This window comes from Tinamus guttatus, unplaced genomic scaffold, assembly GCF_059628265.1.
Source record: "Tinamus guttatus ecotype Peru unplaced genomic scaffold, ASM5962826v1 Tinamus_guttatus_pri_ptg000004l, whole genome shotgun sequence".
NCBI lineage: Eukaryota > Metazoa > Chordata > Aves > Tinamiformes > Tinamidae > Tinamus > Tinamus guttatus.
The window spans coordinates 8,277,826-8,297,604 of record NW_028288538.1 but is presented as its reverse complement, the minus strand read 5'-3'; the positions used below and the strand labels follow the sequence as shown (position 1 = coordinate 8,297,604).

At 47.6% G+C, this 19,779-nt stretch overlaps 2 protein-coding genes across 2 annotated transcripts in view; both read right to left on the bottom strand.

The window, feature by feature from the left end:
- Positions 1-12,793, bottom strand: part of LOC104567342 (cell surface hyaluronidase CEMIP2) — a 50,492-nt gene extending 37,699 nt beyond the window's left edge. Inside the window, exons 1-9 of the mRNA XM_088528159.1 lie at positions 12,667-12,793; positions 9,062-9,235; positions 8,268-8,826; positions 7,820-7,989; positions 7,325-7,513; positions 6,846-7,015; positions 5,792-6,001; positions 1,956-2,161; positions 266-335 (exon numbers count right to left, since the gene is read on the bottom strand). Coding sequence (XP_088384285.1) covers positions 266-335; positions 1,956-2,161; positions 5,792-6,001; positions 6,846-7,015; positions 7,325-7,513; positions 7,820-7,989; positions 8,268-8,826; positions 9,062-9,235; positions 12,667-12,793 — 1,875 coding nt within the window. The remainder of the gene's footprint in view (positions 1-265; positions 336-1,955; positions 2,162-5,791; positions 6,002-6,845; positions 7,016-7,324; positions 7,514-7,819; positions 7,990-8,267; positions 8,827-9,061; positions 9,236-12,666) is intronic.
- A 5,033-nt stretch (positions 12,794-17,826) lies between these two features.
- Positions 17,827-19,779, bottom strand: part of ABHD17C (abhydrolase domain containing 17C, depalmitoylase) — a 29,493-nt gene continuing 27,540 nt past the window's right edge. Inside the window, exon 3 of the mRNA XM_088539794.1 lies at positions 17,827-19,341. Within this exon, the coding sequence (XP_088395920.1) occupies positions 19,122-19,341 (220 nt within the window). The 3' untranslated portion in view covers positions 17,827-19,121. The remainder of the gene's footprint in view (positions 19,342-19,779) is intronic.

The following is a 19,779-nucleotide window of genomic DNA, read 5'->3' as shown; positions in this document are numbered from 1 at the left end:
ACAGTCATTCTCAAGAGAGAGAGAAAGGCACATGAGGGAGCAAGGCTGCTCTTTAGGTACAAACAGGACTTTCCAGATTATATTCTATGATGTTGTATATTTGGTCTATAATTTCCTAATTGCTTTTGGACTCTTGCGGAAATATATATCCCGCTTTTACAACAATGCACTAAAAATTCATTGCCCTCATGGTAACGACATCGGTAAGAGCAGAATATATGGGAACTGGAGGCAATATATAGCTCTTGCTGTTAAATGGTTTTACCTGAGCACCAGCTGCTGCATTCTCTATTAAGTTGTTGTTTGGATTTGCAATCCAGAATGTGCTGACAGCCCTGAAAAATCAAAATCAAAATGATCCTAAGCAGTTACCAAACAGGAAGGGATACATTTTCATAGCACTGCACTGGACTTCAGCCACGACACTCCCATTGACTTAAAAACTCCACACAACCTTTTAATGATATTCTTTAAGGAAAAAAATAAAGGCAGCTAGTGATGTCAGACATGTTCATTTATGGAGCCACATGCTGGAAGTATTGTAAACTATAGCAGACCATTAATGCAAAATCCATGCTCCGTTAAATACTTAAGGAAAAGCTTAAGGAAACCTGATGTCGTTTTTTTTTTTTTTTTTTTTTTTTCCCAAAAGTTAAAACATTTGAAAAGGCCTGAAAAGTAAACTTTGCTTTTGCTTATTAGAACTTTGGGGGAAGAGGAGGAGGACATGTGGGATCTCCATGGAGTTATGATGCTTCTACGTGGAACAAAACAAACATCCTTGGAAGCTGCAAACATCTTGTTAAGTGGGAGATTAAGAAGATATTATTTTGATGTTTGTTTAAATAAAGAATTTTTGTTTCAAACAGAAGATCAGTAGTGGTACAAACAGAAGCCAGATGTAGTTATGAAAATATTATAATCTGTTTTCTTACTTCAATTGATAACATCTTTGGCATGAGCTGATGTAAAAACATCATAAATATTTTTCTAATGATCACACCATTTAATTTGATCATTTTAAGCCAAAAATACCATTTTAAAATACATCTTAACTACTACATATTCAAGAATCCACACTTCTTTGGATGAACTCAGTTACTGAATAGATACACAGTAAATCTATATGAGCCACAAGTTAACCACAGCATTTTGACAACTGTAATTCTAACTCATTCAGTAGGGTTATTTGAATAAATAAAAATAAACAGTGTTTGGCCACCAAATTGTTTTCCAGAAAACATGACAATACAAATTTCCTTGGCTAGACTATGTTCTTTCTTGCAAACACCCTCCAGGTCAGCACTTACGTGACCCGACTGCCCACACTGTAGACTGGTCTCCAAAATGGAAGTGAACTCTGGCCAGTTATAATGGGTACTGCTTATCATGCTATAAATGAGGCTCACTGCAATTTATGCTAATCTCTACATTCTCGCTAAATATTCTAATTTGCTCTACACATTAATGTACTCATGTACTACTGACTAATTTGCTCTGGATGTTGTAGGCTAAATTCATCCCCAATGAAAATCAGCAAAAAACTCCCTTGGAAGAAAGTAGTATTTATGCCAGCTTACACCAGGGCTAAAACGACCTACATTCATCAGATTTCATGAAGCCTTCAACATCCTACTTAAAAAAGAATGAAAAATAGTTCAAAAATGAACGAAATGCTCTAACATATTGATGATTTCCAGAAATACAGCAGGAATAACCAGTAGCAGATATGCGTTGGTAGGATTCAGGCAGATGTTAACAGGTGACTCCACATGTGGAACGCTGTCAAGTAGCTAAATTATTTTAAAATAAGAAAAGATACATAAAGCCATCATTTTTCATTTAACATCCAATGGCATTAGATAAAAAGGAAATCATGCACACCTCTCTCTGAAAAGCTCGGTTTCAGCACAATATTCTTTAAGCTAAAGCAAACAAGGTGCTGGGGAACTCACATGCAGTCCGTGCTTGGCGTGGGAATGTAACTCCCATAGACGTGGCTACGGATGGCAAGGCACATGGCTTCATTGCGATCCGAAGGCAAGATGGTTCCCGACCTCGTGAGGAGGCCCAAGTTGTGGTAGAAGGTGTTGCGTTGCTCCGTCCCATCCTCAAGGAAGAAACAGTGTCCCAGAGTGTCATAGCCAATACTGTCTTTCACCTGGAAAAAATAAGGAAGCCACAGATTGCAATGCTAATGGTAGCAGCAACCATGAATGACATGCTTTGCTCATCAATAACCTCCAAAAAGTTCATGAAGAGGTTTTTGGACAGTGAGCCTTATTTGCACCAGTTCTGGAGCTAACTCAAACTATATGAAGGTTTCACAAGAGTAGTTTGACCTTGTTATACAGCAGAGCTCCTATTAACATCACTTGGGGGAAGATCACATGCATAATTAAAGGAATACAGTAAAGCATTGCATTTAAACCTGTCCTCAGTTCTAGGAGAGAATATTCAGGTTGGTGCCACGGAATAATTATCTGCATAAATGTGCACCTTACATGATCATCCAACACACCAGCCTGGTTAATCCAGATATGTTCATGATTGTAACTCTTTCCAAATAAAACAAGATTAAAAAAAAGAAAGTGCCAGGGAAAATCATTTATATTAGCAAAGTTTCTGTTTCTCCTCCATTCTCAGAAGCTGCAGGTCCACTTCATCCCTGCAGTGACCAGCTTGTGCAGAGAGTGCCTTGCATTGCTTCAGCCTATTTAAAATTAACTGACATGAGCAGAGATACTGCATTAAACCATAATTCGACCAGGAGGATTTAGCACAAGTCTCCTTTAATGTACAGTCTTATGAAGACAAATTTAGAAATGTGTCCTTTATATGTGAATAGTAGATCAGGCTAGTTAAAATACCAACTATGTATTACTAAGTCTTCCTGAAATGTAGCTTTGTGCTTAAAATGATTCATGTCAGCACACTTACTCACTCTTTGTCTTACAAAATTCCTGCTGGTGTCAATTAGAGTTAGGCCTGTGCAAGACTGCAGGATTACCTAATCTTGACCTACTTGGTTACTTCCATATACAGAGGGGATTTGAACTAAATCCATTTTGGTGTCATATCCTACAACTACCCTGTCATGAACTGCCACTGTACATAGCAGCTGGAGTTACAAAGAGTGCAAATCCCATAGGATTAAGTCTACTGGACTTTTTCCTGGCAGTCGCCCCTCACAGATGTCATCAAGTGCTTTTGTTTCTACTCAATGAGGTGTTCAAGAAATAGTTAAAAATAATGCAAAATGCAGCCAGGCAACCAAGCCACAATTAGCACATTTTTAGAAATCAGCTGAGACCCAAAATACAAGTGCAAGAGCCCACATGAGCTAGGAGGAACATACAGAGAATCCGCATGCTGAGGGAAAGCATCCCTATCAACTGGGTTGGGATATACAGATAGGGCCTGAATTTACCTGAAGATGCATGTTTTCCTTGCCAACCTGCAAAGAGCAGCAAGTCCCACTACTCAGATCCTTCTGGGGCAGAAATTGCATTAAGGATGCCATAGAATATTTTTGGAAAGCAAACCTCTCTGCCAAAAAGGAAACAGCATTTCCATTGTAGAGCTTCGTGCTTGAGTTTAGCTGAAGTCTAGATAACCTCTGCTTCTACAGACTGCATTATGTATTGAAAAAGTCCACACAACAATAGGTTTTAGCTTCCATTAATGTGATTTATCACAGTCCTGAAAATGCATGGACAACCCTGAGAACTTTCCAGCTTGCAAATAAATGGACCATCCTCTTGGACAGAAATAATGTAATTTAAAGATCGTTTATATGTGCACAGAAAGAGGGTCCAAGTTATCAGGGCAAAACAGCAATAATCGCTAATGATCACTCATTGGTTCTGCCACATCTCCAATAGAAAATAAAGGCTGGCAAGCGAGAGCCCACCCGTGCCCCAGCGGCACCGGCAGCGACGCGTTACTGCGCGTGGCAGCGGGAGCGCCGCCCGCACGCGGCCCCTCCGCGCGGTCCGCGCAGGGCGGTTATTGCCCTGTCGCTACACGCGGAGCTGCGCAGAGCTCGGCAGCACAGTGTATGTGACCTTATGCAGCGCAACGTTATGCACGGAGGACTGGAGCGTTGGCGGTGCGTGACGCGTGCCGGGCGAGCGGGAGGCAGGTCACAACCTGCTGCGCAGCCCCGGCCGGGACGGGAGCCGCTGGCGGGGGCACGAGGCTGCCACACGCGGGGCCGCGTCCCGCCGCACCGGGCTGAAATTACATCTGCTCCACGCTGCAAACGGGGCGGGGGGGCGAAACGAGCTGCCTGAATCTGCCCCAAGGCTACAGTTTCATAAGCTCATGCTAAAGGCAGGGCTCATCTGTATTATTTAACAGCCTTGCATGCTGCTCTCTGGAGTTGCAAATTATTGTAATTTATTTTAAAGCAGGGTTTTTAATGAATTTCAATTACTCTGTATTGCAATTACTATATTGAAACCACAGGATTCTTCCACAGAATCACGTATTTGTCCCTTGGTATCGAATCTTTTCACTGATTCAGGGACTCAAAGCCTTCAGCAGCCACGTGCTGGGGGACCGACCTCGCACTTGACTTCGTACTGACTTTATTCGTATGGGATCACACATACCCAGATAAACCCTTATTTGACTCATTCCCGATAAAGGCCAAGAGCACAAGCATCTTCTGAGGAAGGGCATCCATGTAAGACCTGAGTTTTCATCCCAGGCAGGTTCCTTCAGCTCAAGAAGTTTAATATCAAGGGAAGGAGAAAGAGACTTACACTATTTCCACACATTTTGGGCGCATCTCCTGCTACCTGAGAGCTATGTAAACTAAAGCAGGTTCTATACGCAGAGAAAATCATCATGTATGAGAGAGGCAATACATAATTTTGGCTGACCTGGGCAATATAAACAGTGTAGGATGCATGGAAAGTGCACTCAGGTGCACATTTCCAGCATCACTTTTTCATGAATGGTCCAGTCTTTTTAAGTGGACCATTTTACACAATGTCCACCAATGCTCATTGATGTCACACTGCACAGCAGCTTATGTCTGGAGTCAGGAAAAAGTTGTCAGGAATAAAAAGCAGAGAGTCCCTGACAGTTCAGGGAGAGTCTCTGTCTAAGCACACGTTACATGAGTGCGGAAATGCCTCTGGGCCATGAAACACCATGCAGGGTCCTGCAGAGCACACGGTGCTGGACGTGCCCAGACTTATCTTTTCCAATGGAAGCACCTTTTTTTTTTCTTTTGAAAACATGTTCCTCTCTGCAATGCCCTTGCTAGTATCTAGGTCAAAGCCAAGTTCCTGAGGGCTTTTCTGGCACTGAGGTGGCCAACTGAGTCTGTCTCTCTCATATTTCATTCCCTTTGTCATGTGAAGGTTTTGGATTCCTGACATACAGCCCCTGACTTGGACAACTCTCGTCTGTTATATCTCCTTTGCAAGCTAAAGGTCTATAGCTTTGAACATAACATTGTAAATGAGTATTTCTATTATCACAAATAGTTCAGGATAGCAATGGCAAAAAAACTACTATGCCTGATCAAACAATCAGTAATACTAATAAAGCAATACTAAGTATGTGAAATTCACTTCAAAAAGCAGTATCTGCACAGCAACAGTCTTAAGCCCATCAAATGGAGCTGTCAAGTCACGACATTTCTCAGGGGAAAGAAAGATGCTGTATTCTGATTTCCCCTTGTACCCCAAAGCAGCAAGACATCTCACATGCTGCTATTGCCTAGCAGGGCGTAAGCAAAGAAATTAACTTGGTGCTAATAAAATGTGTCTCCTACCAGAAGGCCGTGAGTTCCGTGAATGGCAACACACCTCGAGAAGCAGTGGTGGATGGCCAGGTTATCCAGGTAAGTCGGGCGCTCGTATCCTCCTCGCTCGTCCACATCCCCAGCCAAGTGGAAATGCACAGGGTAGCTGCCCAGGACCTGCTGCCCCATGTTTTTTAATTCCACTCCCGACATGTGAACAGAGCTAAAATTCCTCAGGATCTGTTGATACAGGCAAGGTGTTAGCAATACAAGAACATGAGGCAAGAAAGAAAAAAATCTTTTTTAATGGCAGCAACGTGTTTGCAGCGCAAAGCCGAGCCCGAGAGCGGGAGGAGGTGTCGGAGCTGCGCCCCGGGCCAGCGCAGCACCTGGAGAGGAGCGTGCCAGGAGCCGAGCCCGGCCACCGAGAGCTGCCAAGCAGCAGCTACGGCGTCTCCCGACAGCAGCGCACGGGCGTCTGAAACGGCTGCGGACAAAGCGAGGAGCGAAGTATTTGCCAACAGGCTCTCTTTGCTGGTGAAATTCTCTCTGCTGGGGGACTTCAGGGCAGAACCAAATGCCACCAGCCGTGGTCACCATCTGGGTGGTGGTGACGGAGGAGCTCACCCGCCCGCACTCAGAGCAAGCGCAGGAAGGGCAGCATCTGCAGCTACCTGCACGTGTACTAGGGTTATCTGCGGCCTCTCAGCAGCAACGCTCTGCCCGTCTGCCAGGAGCTCACGGGCCAGGCAGGAGGAGGGGTGTTTGCCCTGAAGGAACCACGTCTGCAGCGATGTCTCACGAAGTGTGCAGCCTGGCACCAACCCTACCGACAGCCATGGCTCTAAACAGCATCCTCTGGCCCAGCAAAGAGCGGGTTTTTGCACACACAGTGAAGAAAATGCCACAGCCTCATCTGAGTCTGGCTTTACAGACTAGGCCAGCCAACTTTGCCCTCCTTTGTAGAAAAGCAAACTTCTTTCCACTGCCACTGTGGTGGTTTCATGCATTATATTGCTATGGGCAAGCCAGGAAAGCAGCTATCTGGAACCTCCTATAGGCATATGCATTAAAAATCACTCACTTTAATATGTCCTCCAAACGTATCAAAGGAAAAAAATTGGCAGTGATTTTCTCCGTAACAGGAATCTTCCATCTCTCCTTGAATAAGTATATTTCTCGTGAGAAGACCAACCTCCGCCCTCATGTCTATGCCATCTATAACTTCTCCAATGTGAAGATAAAGCGGGCTGCCTGCAAAAATCAGAGGTCTCCTTATTCAGAGTGAGGATGGTGTCTTTGCTGTCACATTGCTCTAAACAAGTCTTTGCTTTACTCAGTCACTAAGTTTGGGGGAATTAGCCAGTTATTAGTATCTGATCCCAGAAACCTATTCTGCTTCTCCAAGGAATCAGACAGTGAAGTCCCACTATCAGGGAACTTCAGCTCTCACACATCTCATGCCCATACATTTATAGCACAGAATGCAGCTAAAAAGACAAGCTGAGAAGGGACAATGTAAACATTTACCACAAAAGAATAGCTTAATACAGGATTTCATACCATCAATTTTCACTTGATTTCTTTGACATTCAGTGCAAGGAAGCAGATTAAACTCTTCAGCTTGATGCATTGAATAATCTGTACTGGCAATGACTATTCGGTCACCAGGTAACCAACTTGTAACCTCATCTGCCAAATGAAGAACTATTCCTTTGGACACCTCCACTTTAAATCCATTATGAGGCACTCCTGAAAAATGAAGCCATTGATTATTTTACAGTGGTGCATGACACCACCATGCAATGAGCCAAAGAGCATAAACTTTTAATTTTATCTAGAAAACGTGAGAGCAGAGCTCTGGCCACTAAATACTTCAATGTCATCTCTTTCTAGGCAGCTAACGTTATTTTATGAGCATTGTGGCTTAGTTTGGTCACTAGCCACATGAGCAAAATTCTACAGCACTATCATCACCCCGGCATTTAGGCTTGCAGCAGCTGGAGAGAGAACAGAGCAAAGCAACCAAAGAAGGACAGCTGTAGGGAGACACTGGACCTTTCACCCATCCGCTGAAAGCCGTGACAGTGAAACGGATTCCATCATAGGTCTGGAAATCTCTTTGGGCTACAGCTAGCCCCGTTGTCCCGTTTCCATTATAGTCTCTCTTGTCTTCTACTGTTGCAAGCGGGTCCCCGCCAAGGATCCCCACCAGAGCCCAGGGCTGCCTGCACAGGAGGGAGCACACAGGTTGGAGGCTGCCTAGAGGAGGACAGCGCGCAGCTTTGGGCAGGAGGGGACGGTGCCCTCCCCGACCCGCTCCTAGCTCGCTGGGAACGAGGAGCCGCCGCTGCCCGCGGGACTCGAACCCGCGGCGCCGCTGCTCAGCCGGGGCGCCCGGGCGCGGAGCTGTCCATGGTGGCGGCGCGGGCCCCCCGCCCTCTCTGCCTCCCTCCCGCCTCCGCCTCCCCGCCTGCCGCGAGTTCGAGCCCCGCGCCCGCCTCACCTGTGGCGCAGCCGCGCGATGTGGCGGCTGCCCAGGCGCTCGCGCAGGAGCCGCCGCGTCGCCGCCGTGAGGCTGCGGGCAGCCGAGTCCCCGACGGCGGCCGCCACCACCGCGCCGGGCGCCTGCAGCGCCAGGAAGTCGCGCAGCCGCCGGCTCTCAGCGGGCAGCAGGTGCGTGTCGAAGCGCGCGGCCGCCACCAGCCGCGCCGTGCCCGCGTCCAGGACGCGCACGTTGAGACCGCGGCTGCCCCAGCGCCCCTCGGACGAGTAGGGTCCGTGGCGGAGCCCGCCGGGGTGCAGGGTCCGGGCGAGCAGGGTCCACGCGCGGGGCCGCCGGCCGTGCAGCTCGAGCACCCCGCCGCGCCCCACGCCCACGAACTTGTGGCCGAAGCCTTCGACGGGAGCGCCCTCGGGCCGCCCGTACAGCGAGATGGTGGCCCGCGAGCCGTAGGGGCAGCGCTCCGAGCCGATGTGCAGCTCCCCGCCGTCCTCGATGAGGATGTAGCGAGCGCGCAGGGTGATGGGCGGCCCGTGGGGGCGGTCGGCGAATACCAGTCTCCCTGAAGGGGGGAGACAGAAGAGCGGGGTTAGGAGGCGGGAGAGACACCCCGAGGGGTCAGGGATTGCCGCGCGCGCAGGCAAAGTCACCCGCCTCCCCCACATGGAAGCGGGCCGGGGCACCTGCCTCCTCCGCCCGCAGCACTGCCAGGTTGGACGGGGCGCCCCGGAGCGCCGCGGGGGCGGCCCGGTCCGGCCCGGCGGGACAGGCCCCGGGGGGCGGCCGTCCGCGCTTACCTCCGTCGCGGATGACGAGGGAGTGGAAGGCGGCGGAGCTCTCGAGGCGCAGGGCCGCCCCCCGGCCCACGACGGCGGCGCGGCGGGTGTCGCAGCCGGGGCGCCACGAGGCGAGGTGCGGGGCGCGCTCCGGGCAGGGCCCTGCAAGAGACGGCGGCGGCGGCAGCAGCGGGGCTGGGGGCCGCGGGGCGCGGGGGCGCGCGGGGCGCGGTACCGACCTGCTGCGCTGCCGCTCGCTGCTCCACGAGGCGTCCCGGGCCGCGGCGCCCTCCGCGCCCGCGGAGCCGCCCGCTGCTGCTGCTGCTGCTGCGCGGAGCCGCCGCAAACGCACACCGTGTTTTTTTTTTTTTTTAAATATCCATATGTACATATTTATAATTTCGCGCTACCATTTTCCTCTGCCCTACCTATGAAGACCGAAAGCACCAACTACTCTGCACAGACGGCGAGACCAACCGCAACAGCGACACGCAGAGCCGGCGAGGAGGGAAGGGAAGAAAAGAGAAAAAAGAAGAAACCCCAGCGGCGGCTGGACGAGCAGCAGCGAGCGGGCTCCTCCGCTCCAGGCTCTTACCTTTCCCACCGAGCAAACTTTCCTCGGCGCCCCCGAGGCAGCCGCGGGGCTCGGGCGCTGCACGCGCTGCGAGGCAGCTTCGCTCCGCTCCGCCCGCTTCCCGCCGCCTATTTATCCATCCTGCAGCCGCCGGCGGTGCCCGCGCTGTTTACAGCGGAGCTGGCTCCTCCCAGCCGGGGACGAGCCCTCCAGCCTGGACGTGCACCGGCGACCGGCCCCCGGCTCGCACGTCGGGGCTGCCCGGCCCGGGTTCCCCCAGGTCTTTGTGGGGACACACAGAGATACTGAAGTGCTTAGTGCGTGGCCAGCTCCTCCCCAGGGTCTACCTGGGAGCCTCACCCCCACCCTGAGTCCAGCAGCTGGGGAGAGGATGGGCCAAACGCACCCACTGCTGCTCCTGCCACAAGTGCTGCGGGGCCGGGGACCCTCGCGTGCCATCGGCTGGCCCCACCGTCCCAATCTGGCAGCCCTGGAATTTATTCCGGCGCGGGGTTTCTCCTGACAGAGGGCACAAAGGGGCTATAGCCAAGTTAACAAGAAGTCATGTCAATAAGCAGCCTGCGCACAGAGGATGACACAAGGGGCAGCTGTGCCTGGCCAAGGGCAAATGTGCTCGCGCTGGAGCAAACGTGTCCCTGCCCGCTTAGGCACACAGAGTATTGCTGAAGGTTAAGCCTCCGACCTAGAGGAACAGATTCATATAATACTCCCCCTTTTTCGTACTCCATAAATGCAAGGAAAAATCTCAGGCTGCCACCTTTGCAGTTCTCTGCTCATGTGTCACCTAGCACTGGATCCTTGGGTGACTTCTGTCATTTTGCTTCCCAAGAAAGCAGCTTTACTCAATATTGTGCCTGGTTTCTCCCTGAATAGGATCTCCCTGAATGTAGGTTGGGGGATTCAGAGCTGTTACTGTCAGGATAGCGCCTATGGTCACCCGTCTGGGGAAGACTTCACTGGTGGAAGCTTTGGGCAAGACAAGAAAAGGCCATTTTGTCTCTAAATATACTACCCTAGTCATTAGCTCTCTAATTTCGGTAGTTCTAAGAGTGTCCAATTTGAGCAAGAAGAGAACTTGAACCTTCATTTTACACCTGTCAGACCCTGCAAATCTCACTCGCCTTTAAAATATTTACTTCGGGTAAAAGATTTCATAGGCTTGCAAGGTAAACCAAAGGAAATACATTTTAAAAAAATCCTAATCTACACCATGGCAGTAAGAGCCAGTGTAATGCAGGTGTCAGTTAGCGCTGAACTTTGTGCAGGCCTTACAAAATCACCAGCCACGCTGAAGTCACCCTAGTTTAAGTGCAACTTTTCCTGACCAAGGACCAAACAAGTGCAAGTGCTATTCAAAGGCACTTTCCCACCGTAGCCACAAAATCCACATAGATACAATGGTTGCATTCTTTTTCTCAGGAAAAACCTCTTTTGAGGTGAATGATTTCAGTGTTGTTTCCTCCAGTATTAGCTGGCCCGAGGAGGAAAATTACAGAGCAAACTAGACTAGAAACATCATCTTGTTTTCCTGAAGATTCACTTTAAGGCAAACACAGAAGTGCCTGTTATCTGCACCTCAGTGCTCAGCAGCTAAAATGTTTTCCTTTCACTCTTTTCCAAATTTCATTTTTCAGGCCAATTTGTGTTTTTGCAACCCTAACTTTAAACTTGTGCTGCAGGGGTCAGCAATGAGGCACATCCTCGCCCTAAGACCATTTCCAAACTCCCTCACACCTGCAATGGGAAATGGTGACTAACAGTCTTCTGTCTCCAGTTTACTGCAAACATGAGCTTCTGAACAAAAAAAAGGAAAGAAAAAAAAAGGAAAGAAAAAAAAAAGGAAAGAAAAAAAAAGGAAAGAAAAAAAAAGGAAAGAAAAAAAAAGGAAAGAAAAAAAGGAAAGAAAATAAAAGGAAAGAAAAAAAAAGGAAAGAAAAAAAAGGAAAGAAAAAAAAGGAAAGAAAAAAAAGGAAAGAAAAAAAATAAAAGGAAAAAAAAAAAAGGAAAGGAAAAAAAAAGGAAAGAAAAAAAGAAGTCTCCCGTAAGTGTTGTTGTCACTCTGTAAACTGAAAGTTTTTCTTTCTAACAAACAACGTGGGTCATTTTCCACTACCCTAATGGGCTACAAGCTATTAGGAAACCTCCTGCGTCTCATGCCTCAGCATGTTGCAATGACTATAATGCTCTCCCCACCGATATGACTGCAACATTCAGTGACGAATATTGACCACAAGCGATGGGTTAATTTTAGGGCAGTGGCAGAAAACAGCTTCTCCAGGTCACCTATGGCAGGAGGGACTCCCAACAGCACGAGCACTTCACAGGTGCCACCTGCGCGCTCCATGGCGAGACCTGCCCTTCCCCTCCACGCTGCGGGGCAGAGGAGGGAGAAGAGGAGCCCCCGGCGCGGGTCCAAGGGCAGGGACCCTGTCCCAGTAGCGGGGACCCAGCGCTGGACGCGCCCGCGGGGCTCGAACTCGCGGCTCGCCCCGAGCGGCGGCGCCGGCTCCGCCTGCAGCGCCACGGCCGCCCGAGCGGCGGCGCCCTCGCACCGGCGCCGCTGCCGCGGCCGCGCGGGCCGGCCCTCGGGCAGCCGGGAGACAGGGCGCGCGGCTCTCACACACACACACACACACACACACACACACACACACACACACACACACACACACACACACACACACACACACACACACACACACACCTCCTCCTAGCCCTCTCAAATGCTGTCGTCCTTCACCAACACTAGATTTCCTTCTCCCCGCCCCAGCACAGGAGCATCCCGCTGCGCTGGGGAGCTGTGAACACGGCTCTGCTCGTGTCCCCTGCTTGCGGGGCGGCTGCTCTCCGAGGCTGCTGCAGGACCTGCCGCCGCGCAGACCTGGGTACAGCATTACTAAAATGTTGCTTTTAGTGCCAATATCGACTCCCATAGACTGGTTCGTTGTAATGCCGCTCCTGATCTACGGAGCGTCTGTGGTGACAGCCTTTAGCAGCATCTATCTGCAGATAGCGACTGCTTCCTCCCTACCGGTTTCACAACAGGCTGCCTCCTCGTGACTGAGGCTGTCGAGCTCGGGGTGCTCTGCAAAGGGCCAGGGCCTGCGCGGCAGTGCCATCTCCAGCAAGACACAGGCAGTGGCACAGGCCATCACCATGTTCTGTCCGCCCTGGCCACTGCATGTCACCCCGCGCGCAGCCCACCGCCCCGTTCTGTTGGCTCCGAGCTCTCACATGAGGCTGCTCAACCCACGTGCCATGGGGAGCTGGCTGCCCTGCCGTGAGGAAGAAGGGAGGGAAGGCAGAAACCACGGATGGGAAAGCACAAGCCTGAGAACGAGTCACCTTGTGCGCTCAGTTACACAACTCAGGTCACTTGCAGGTGGTAGAGACACAACCCAAAACCTGCTGAGAAACGAAAACCACGTCTTCTCCTTATGTACCTACCACTTTGTTCCACTTGGGGCTTTATCTGCTTTTTCTTCGTTTCAAGCATTTGCTCCTTGAGCAGCGAGAAGGCCTTGGACTGCTGGGCTTCTGACAACACTCCCATGCCCCCGAGGAGCCGAAGCACCCGGTGCAGCAGGAACGGCTTCAGTTTGTACCGTGCCACCTTGAGAGGATGGATGCGAATTTTAGGCTGATTGACTTCTTGAACACAGTTATAAAACCGGAAGAGATTCCAGGCCAAGCTTGGTCCAAAGGTATCCATCAAAATGTATCTGGAAAGTTTAAGGAGCATGTCACAGGACAACTGCTTCCCTTGCTTCTGGCTCAGGTTTGGACTTAGCAAACTTCTTCTTTGCTGGCGACGTACGGGAGAGCTGCTTCCGAATGGACCGGGAGGCTGGGGAGAGCCCACAGTCCCTGGAAGACTTTTTGCGCTGGGGAAGAGTCCCTCATAATCCATATCCCACTGAGAACTGTTGGGATTCAGGCTATTGTCTGAAATAATCATAAATAGAGTAAAACCTATGAAACATAAACAGTGAAGAACAATTTTCTTCATGTATTTCCTAAAAGATATATTAACACACTTATGAATGGTCTACTCTGTCCCTAAATACACTGTGGTTTACTACACTCCATTGAGCAGCTTACTGCACATTTTGATAAGCCAAATCTATAGACTACAAGGGCTAATAATGTACTTAGTATTACTTAGTAATGTTACTTAGTAAAATATACTTAGTAATATTAATTTATTAATTATTTTCAAGTACTAAAATATAATCACAATTATTTGCTATTTTTTATTTAAATTGATGTTTTCTTAATAGACTCTCAGGAAAAATAACTTTCTTATACATATTACATTGATTGCTCCAAAGTATCAACGAGCAAAAGAATATGTTCTCTTACATCTGATTTTCTGGAAAAGACTTATAACAATCATAATTCCTATTGCAGATGACAGCTGCACCTCATACACTGAGTGGATTGAGATAGAGCCTTTTTCATATGTGGCCCACGAAGATGTTTTCAGTCCTGCTGGCCCATCTGCATTTTGGGTCCAGACTGCTGGGACTAATGAATTTTGGGCCACACCAATAGATATAGGGAGGGTTTGAAAGAGTTAATGCTTTAACATAGCGCCATACTGCTAGAGGTCGTGTCCTCAGAGCCCTGGAATGCGCCTGCAGTTTTCCCTTTCATTTCCGAAGGGGAGGATGAGATTTTTTTTAAAAAGTTCTTCTGTTTCCTAGAGGTGGATCTCTGTCGTTCTGAACATTTTAAAAGTTTCACGTATTTCTTTAGTTTGATCTCAGGATGAGGGTTATCAGCTCGAGGTACTCTGGGCTCACTATCAAAGGGATTACTGGCATATTACAACAATATTACTGACAGGCTCCATTAAATCAATGGAATTTTACACATTAAAATATACACTTGTGGCTGTAATTCCATCCCTGTGAAATATAACCCCCTAAACTGCAAAATACGACTGCCAGAACTAGAGGCAGCAGATAACTCAGAAATACCTCAAAACGATACTAGCAGTTTGCATGTTCACTGCATCTTTCACTCCAGACAAACCACAGACTTGGCAGGAGCCCTGTTTGAGACCCCTGAGAGGCATGAGCTCTCCGACTGTTCTCTTGATAGGCAAGATGAAGTGTGCGAGACCAATGGCAACTGCGAGGAGAGCGCAGCGAGGGCTCACGCTGCCCCTCGCTCCTGCGTGGAGGGGCGCAAGGGGGCCTGGCTCCCGCACGTGGGGGTGTTAGGGCCGGCAGGTGCCTGTGCTGGAGGGATACGGCCCTGGGCCAGCGCATCCCACCTTGGCGTGTGGCCACGGTGCTGCCACGGGGAAGAGGTTCAGACCGACCTCTCCGTGCAGGCCAGCAAGTCGTCTAGAGCAAGCCCCGGCGGCGTTTAGGACCAAGGAAAGCGCGGAGGTACGAGCATCGCTTTCGCTGCAGGGCTGTGCTTAATTAACACGAGGCCTGAGGAGCAAGAGAAAGAAACACGAGGGGTGGCAGCTCGCAGCCACCTCCAAAGCCACAGCGAGGCCCGACGGCCCCTCCGCGATGCTTTCCCTGTCCCCTTCCCCTCTCACAACCCCCAGGCCGCCAGACACCTCTGACCCCCGTCTGCAGGAGCCCTCCGAGCTCCCCCCGCAGTACTGACCGTGCAGGCGGGCGGCCCGTGCCTCGGGCCAGGCGGGCGGCAGCAGCAGCAGCAAGGTGGCGAGCGCCGCGGCGGCAGCGCACAGGGCCCCCGCGCCGGCACCTGCAACACAAGGGCCACGTTGGCGTCGCGCCCGGGCCCGCGACGCCCTCTCCCCCGTCACGGTGCCTACGCGGCCCTCGCGCGGCATGGCGCGGCGGCGGCTCTGGGCCCGGCGGCAGCGCGGAGAGCGCCGCGGCGGCCGCTGCCAGCCCGCCGCCCCCCGCCGCCACAGCGCCATCCCCGCCTGGCCTGCGCCGCGGCCGCGAGCGCCACAGGCAGCGCCAAGCCGGGGCCGAGCCGCGGCCGCACGGCTAGGCTAACGGATATAAGTAAAAGCGTATATAATTTATACATATATATACATACGCACACACACACTTTTTTTTCAAAACTAATTTGGTGATTGTAAGAACCCAGCTGCAAAACAAGACATTGCCACAGAAGCATGCTCAAAGTTAGAAGCTCATCACATTGCTCTAAACACCAGACCCTCACCCAACTAGAGTTTACTGGTTAACTTGGATAAACAAGTAACCTCCACTGAACAGCTTGTTACTCTGCTGTAACAAAGTCATGATACCCAGATATTTCACAGATGAAACATCACCTCTTACTTCAAAATTCATCTCGACTTATTGCACAGGACTTGGAAGCCACATAAACCTGAAGCAGGGAGTTTTTGTGCTCGACCTCATTCCCCATCGCACTGCACTCACCAAAATGCCATCCTACTCTTACTCAGGTTGGGGTTACACAACGGTTACGTTTGTAAGCCAGATGTCCTTACTGGGTGGCCATTTCCTCAAGGAAGGGAGGATGCAATGGCCTTAAACCACAGGAGTAATTTACATTTCATGAGAATGGACCTGGGGGAAAAAAAAAATGTTCTAAATGAGAAAAAAACAGGTTTACTGCTGAATGAATAACCAGAGGAACAGAGTGAATTTTCTCTCTATTTCTATATTTAGCATCAGTTAAAAAAAAAAAAAAACTATGATACAGGGTATAAAAGCTGCAGACAATGTGAGGTGAAGATACAGGTTTGGGCATTCAAAAGAAAACTGGTCAGCCGCTTGCATGGAATTTCCACAAATTACAGAATACATATATCAAACTTCTCAAAAATGCTACTTGTAAACTGGCAACAGGTTTTTTTCTCTTATTTGAAGTAAAAACATTATACTGATTAAAAAAAAAATAAACAGATGAGTCACGTCTTACCTTACATTTGAACTACTAAAAAAGTCGCATTCATAATACCTGTCTTAGGTTTCATAGTGCAACTCTAAGCTGTGCAAAAAATATGGAAAGAGCATCCACATAAAAAAAAGAAAAAAAGAAAAAAACAATCCCCCTCCCCCCCCAAAAAAACACACACACACACTAGTTGACACTCTTAGAAAACAAATCCCACAAAACAACTTATCCAGACTCACATAGCCAGGAATTCACTTTTACAGTGACACCCTGGTAGCTCTAAAATATGCTTAACAAGTTCGTAAAGGCTAAAATTACACATCCAAATGAGAAGACGTTAGCAGTTTCTTGGAACACAGAATGTTTTTCTAACCTAATTCAAAGCTTCTCTTTTGTAGTATTACATAATGCCCATTTTTCATCATCTAAAACTATATATTTTTTTCTTTAAACAGGGATCTCAGATATGCAGTCATATAAGCAGTTTCATGAGTTGGCCACAGATTTTTATTAATAATTCTAATGTCGACCAGTACTAGGCTGTTGTTTTGTTTTTGGAAATGTCTGAAACCATCATGTCCTATTGAGGACAACTTTTGGAAGTTACCTTATCTGGAGTAGCTGTATCATGAAGACCAGCTTTATTTCCACAGAGGTCAAGTCTGTGAAACAAAAGAACACATGTAAAAATGAGGAAACTGCCACTCTGGATCTATGGTAGTGCACAACGAGAGATGCATATGAATATCTGAAATAAAAAAGGGAAGAGACAATCCTGAAAGGAAGATCAGGCAAAACCTGCCCACTACATCATCAAGAGAGCAGCTTGGAAGCCCCATAACTTGGGCACGCTTAGAGTTAAGACTGGACAATACTCACACAAGGATTCAGATTATAAGGACCCAAATAACGTGGAGAAGGCCAGGTGCCTTCATTCCCTCCCTTCCCAGAACAGAAACTCCGGTTTTCTTTACAGGTCTATGGCCAAGTGAACGATCAGACTCCAGGAGGGCACAAGCACACTTCCTTTGTTGGCCATCAGCAGCAGGCCTCCCAACAAGACTCATTATAGCTGTTTTCAAACATCTCTAAGCCACGAAATATCATTTTTCATTAAACAGTTGCACATTGTTTAAAAATAGTTACTTTTACATTGATTTACATACAAAGCTGAGTGGAGAAGCAGCTTGGTACTTAAGAACATTTTTCCAACCAATGAATCAAACACTTAAATTCAAGTTATTCTATCAAGTTTTCTGCACTTTGCATTTCCTTTTCGTATGAAAATTCTACCCCAAATAAAATTCCAAATTCAGTAAAATCTAATCCATGCATCCTTTATTCCATTACAATCACTGCGTTGCATTCTAGCAACAGGACACAAACTGCAATCAATCTGCGATCAATTTATACAACAATCTGAGGCTTACAGAACATTTAAGGCCTTTAAATTTGGAAAAATTAGACCTATGCTAGTAGTGTAACAATTTTAAGTGTCTTGCATTTCTGATGCATATAATCTGTGCGATTCCAGTGTCAAAGAATCAAATTACCTCTAAACTAAAAAGATCAGTTCAATGAAAATTTAGTTACATAAATTCATCAAAACATAAATGTGTAAATTGTTTTGCCCTGGAAACTTTATAAAACTTTAATAGCAAAATAATATAGGGATAAAAACATATTTTAACAAAATGTATTCAATCATATACAAACCAGAATTCTGCAGTTTATTGTAGCTAGACTTAAATTAAAACTACCAATTAAGAATCTATGCACAATGAAAATTCAAATATGTACAGTACTTTTAAAAAGTCTACAGGAATGCTTTACAGAAGGAAATGTCAGTTATGGCTATTATTCAGACCATCTGAATATTAAAATGAGTTTTCTAGTAGCAAATTTACACATTTATTTTTAAACAAAAGAGATTTTGCCCATTCTTCCTTTAAGAATATTCCAGTTATGTTTATACAGGTAATTGAGAGGTTATTACAGAATTTAGCCCCATATAGTAGTTTGCTTATTTTCAGAAAAAAAAGAACTATTTAAATAATTTACTTGGGAAGATCTGTAAGTTAACAAAAGAACACGAAGAGGGAAAAGGGGAGATCTTCATCACAATAACTTTCCAGTTACAATACCACAGCTAGAAAAACGTTACAAAGAAAGGACTCCCTTAAATTGAACCCACAACTGATTGTTTAGAACAAGCTGCAGCTCATGACAGTTGTGTCCTACATACTGAGAACATTGGGGAAAAAAAGTCTTTGTAGGACAGAATTATGAACGATCAGAAGTGAGACAGAGAAAACTGATCTTTGATTAATACAGCACTAGGTAAAAAGTGTCCCCATAAGCAGCTAGTACTCCCACTTCCTTCAGGGCGACGAAGCTAAAAATTGTTGGAATTACAGTAGTTGACCATATTGTGTGCATTAGTAGAATCGTTTCCAGATACAAAAGACAAATTTCATCAGCTGTTTGATTAGAACACCCTAAAGTCAGGGCATTTCTTCATAGTATAAAGCTATTACAGCTATCCAGTTAAAGCATGTGCAAAAACAGGTAATTTCTTCCGTTCACAGTAACTGAGGTAAAATCAGGTAGGCTTCTTCAGGAGTTGGGAAGTTCATGAGATATGAACTGTTTTAGTCTCTCCAGGTACTGTGCATAAAGCTCTATGTCATTATGCCCAGCCCCTTCCACCCAGAGGGGCTCCACCGCTCGCGGACATCGCTCGTACATCGCCAGGCCGTGGGAGAAATCGATGACCTCGTCTTCGGTACCATGGATGACCAGCACAGGAGAGGTGACTTTAGAGATCTTGTCAATGCTGGGGGACGGAAGAGAAAAACACTGCTCAGTTTGGAGCTTTTTACGTTTGTACCATTTAAGAAAGCAAGTCTAGTTATCATCGCCACGTGCCACTTGGATAAGGCTACAGACTTTACAAAGGGGTCAGTCTAATGGCTTAAAATAATTAAAATACAGACGCCAACATACACTGATTTAAAAGCAGGTTTAAAGCAGCTGTATGAAAATATGAAGTTAATTAAGATGTAAACCAAAGCAACAGTCTTCACATGTGTAGACCTAAGGCTCCAGTATTCTAGAGAACAGTCACTGGTATTCCAGCAAACAGCAGACTGTAAACACATTTTTGTCTCCGTTTCAGTGTTTTGCCAAAATCAGACTGTGTCAGTTAAAAAGTGTTTAAAATTAAAATGCAATGCATTTCACTTTGCCTGTCTGGACCTTTAGTTGTGCTTAG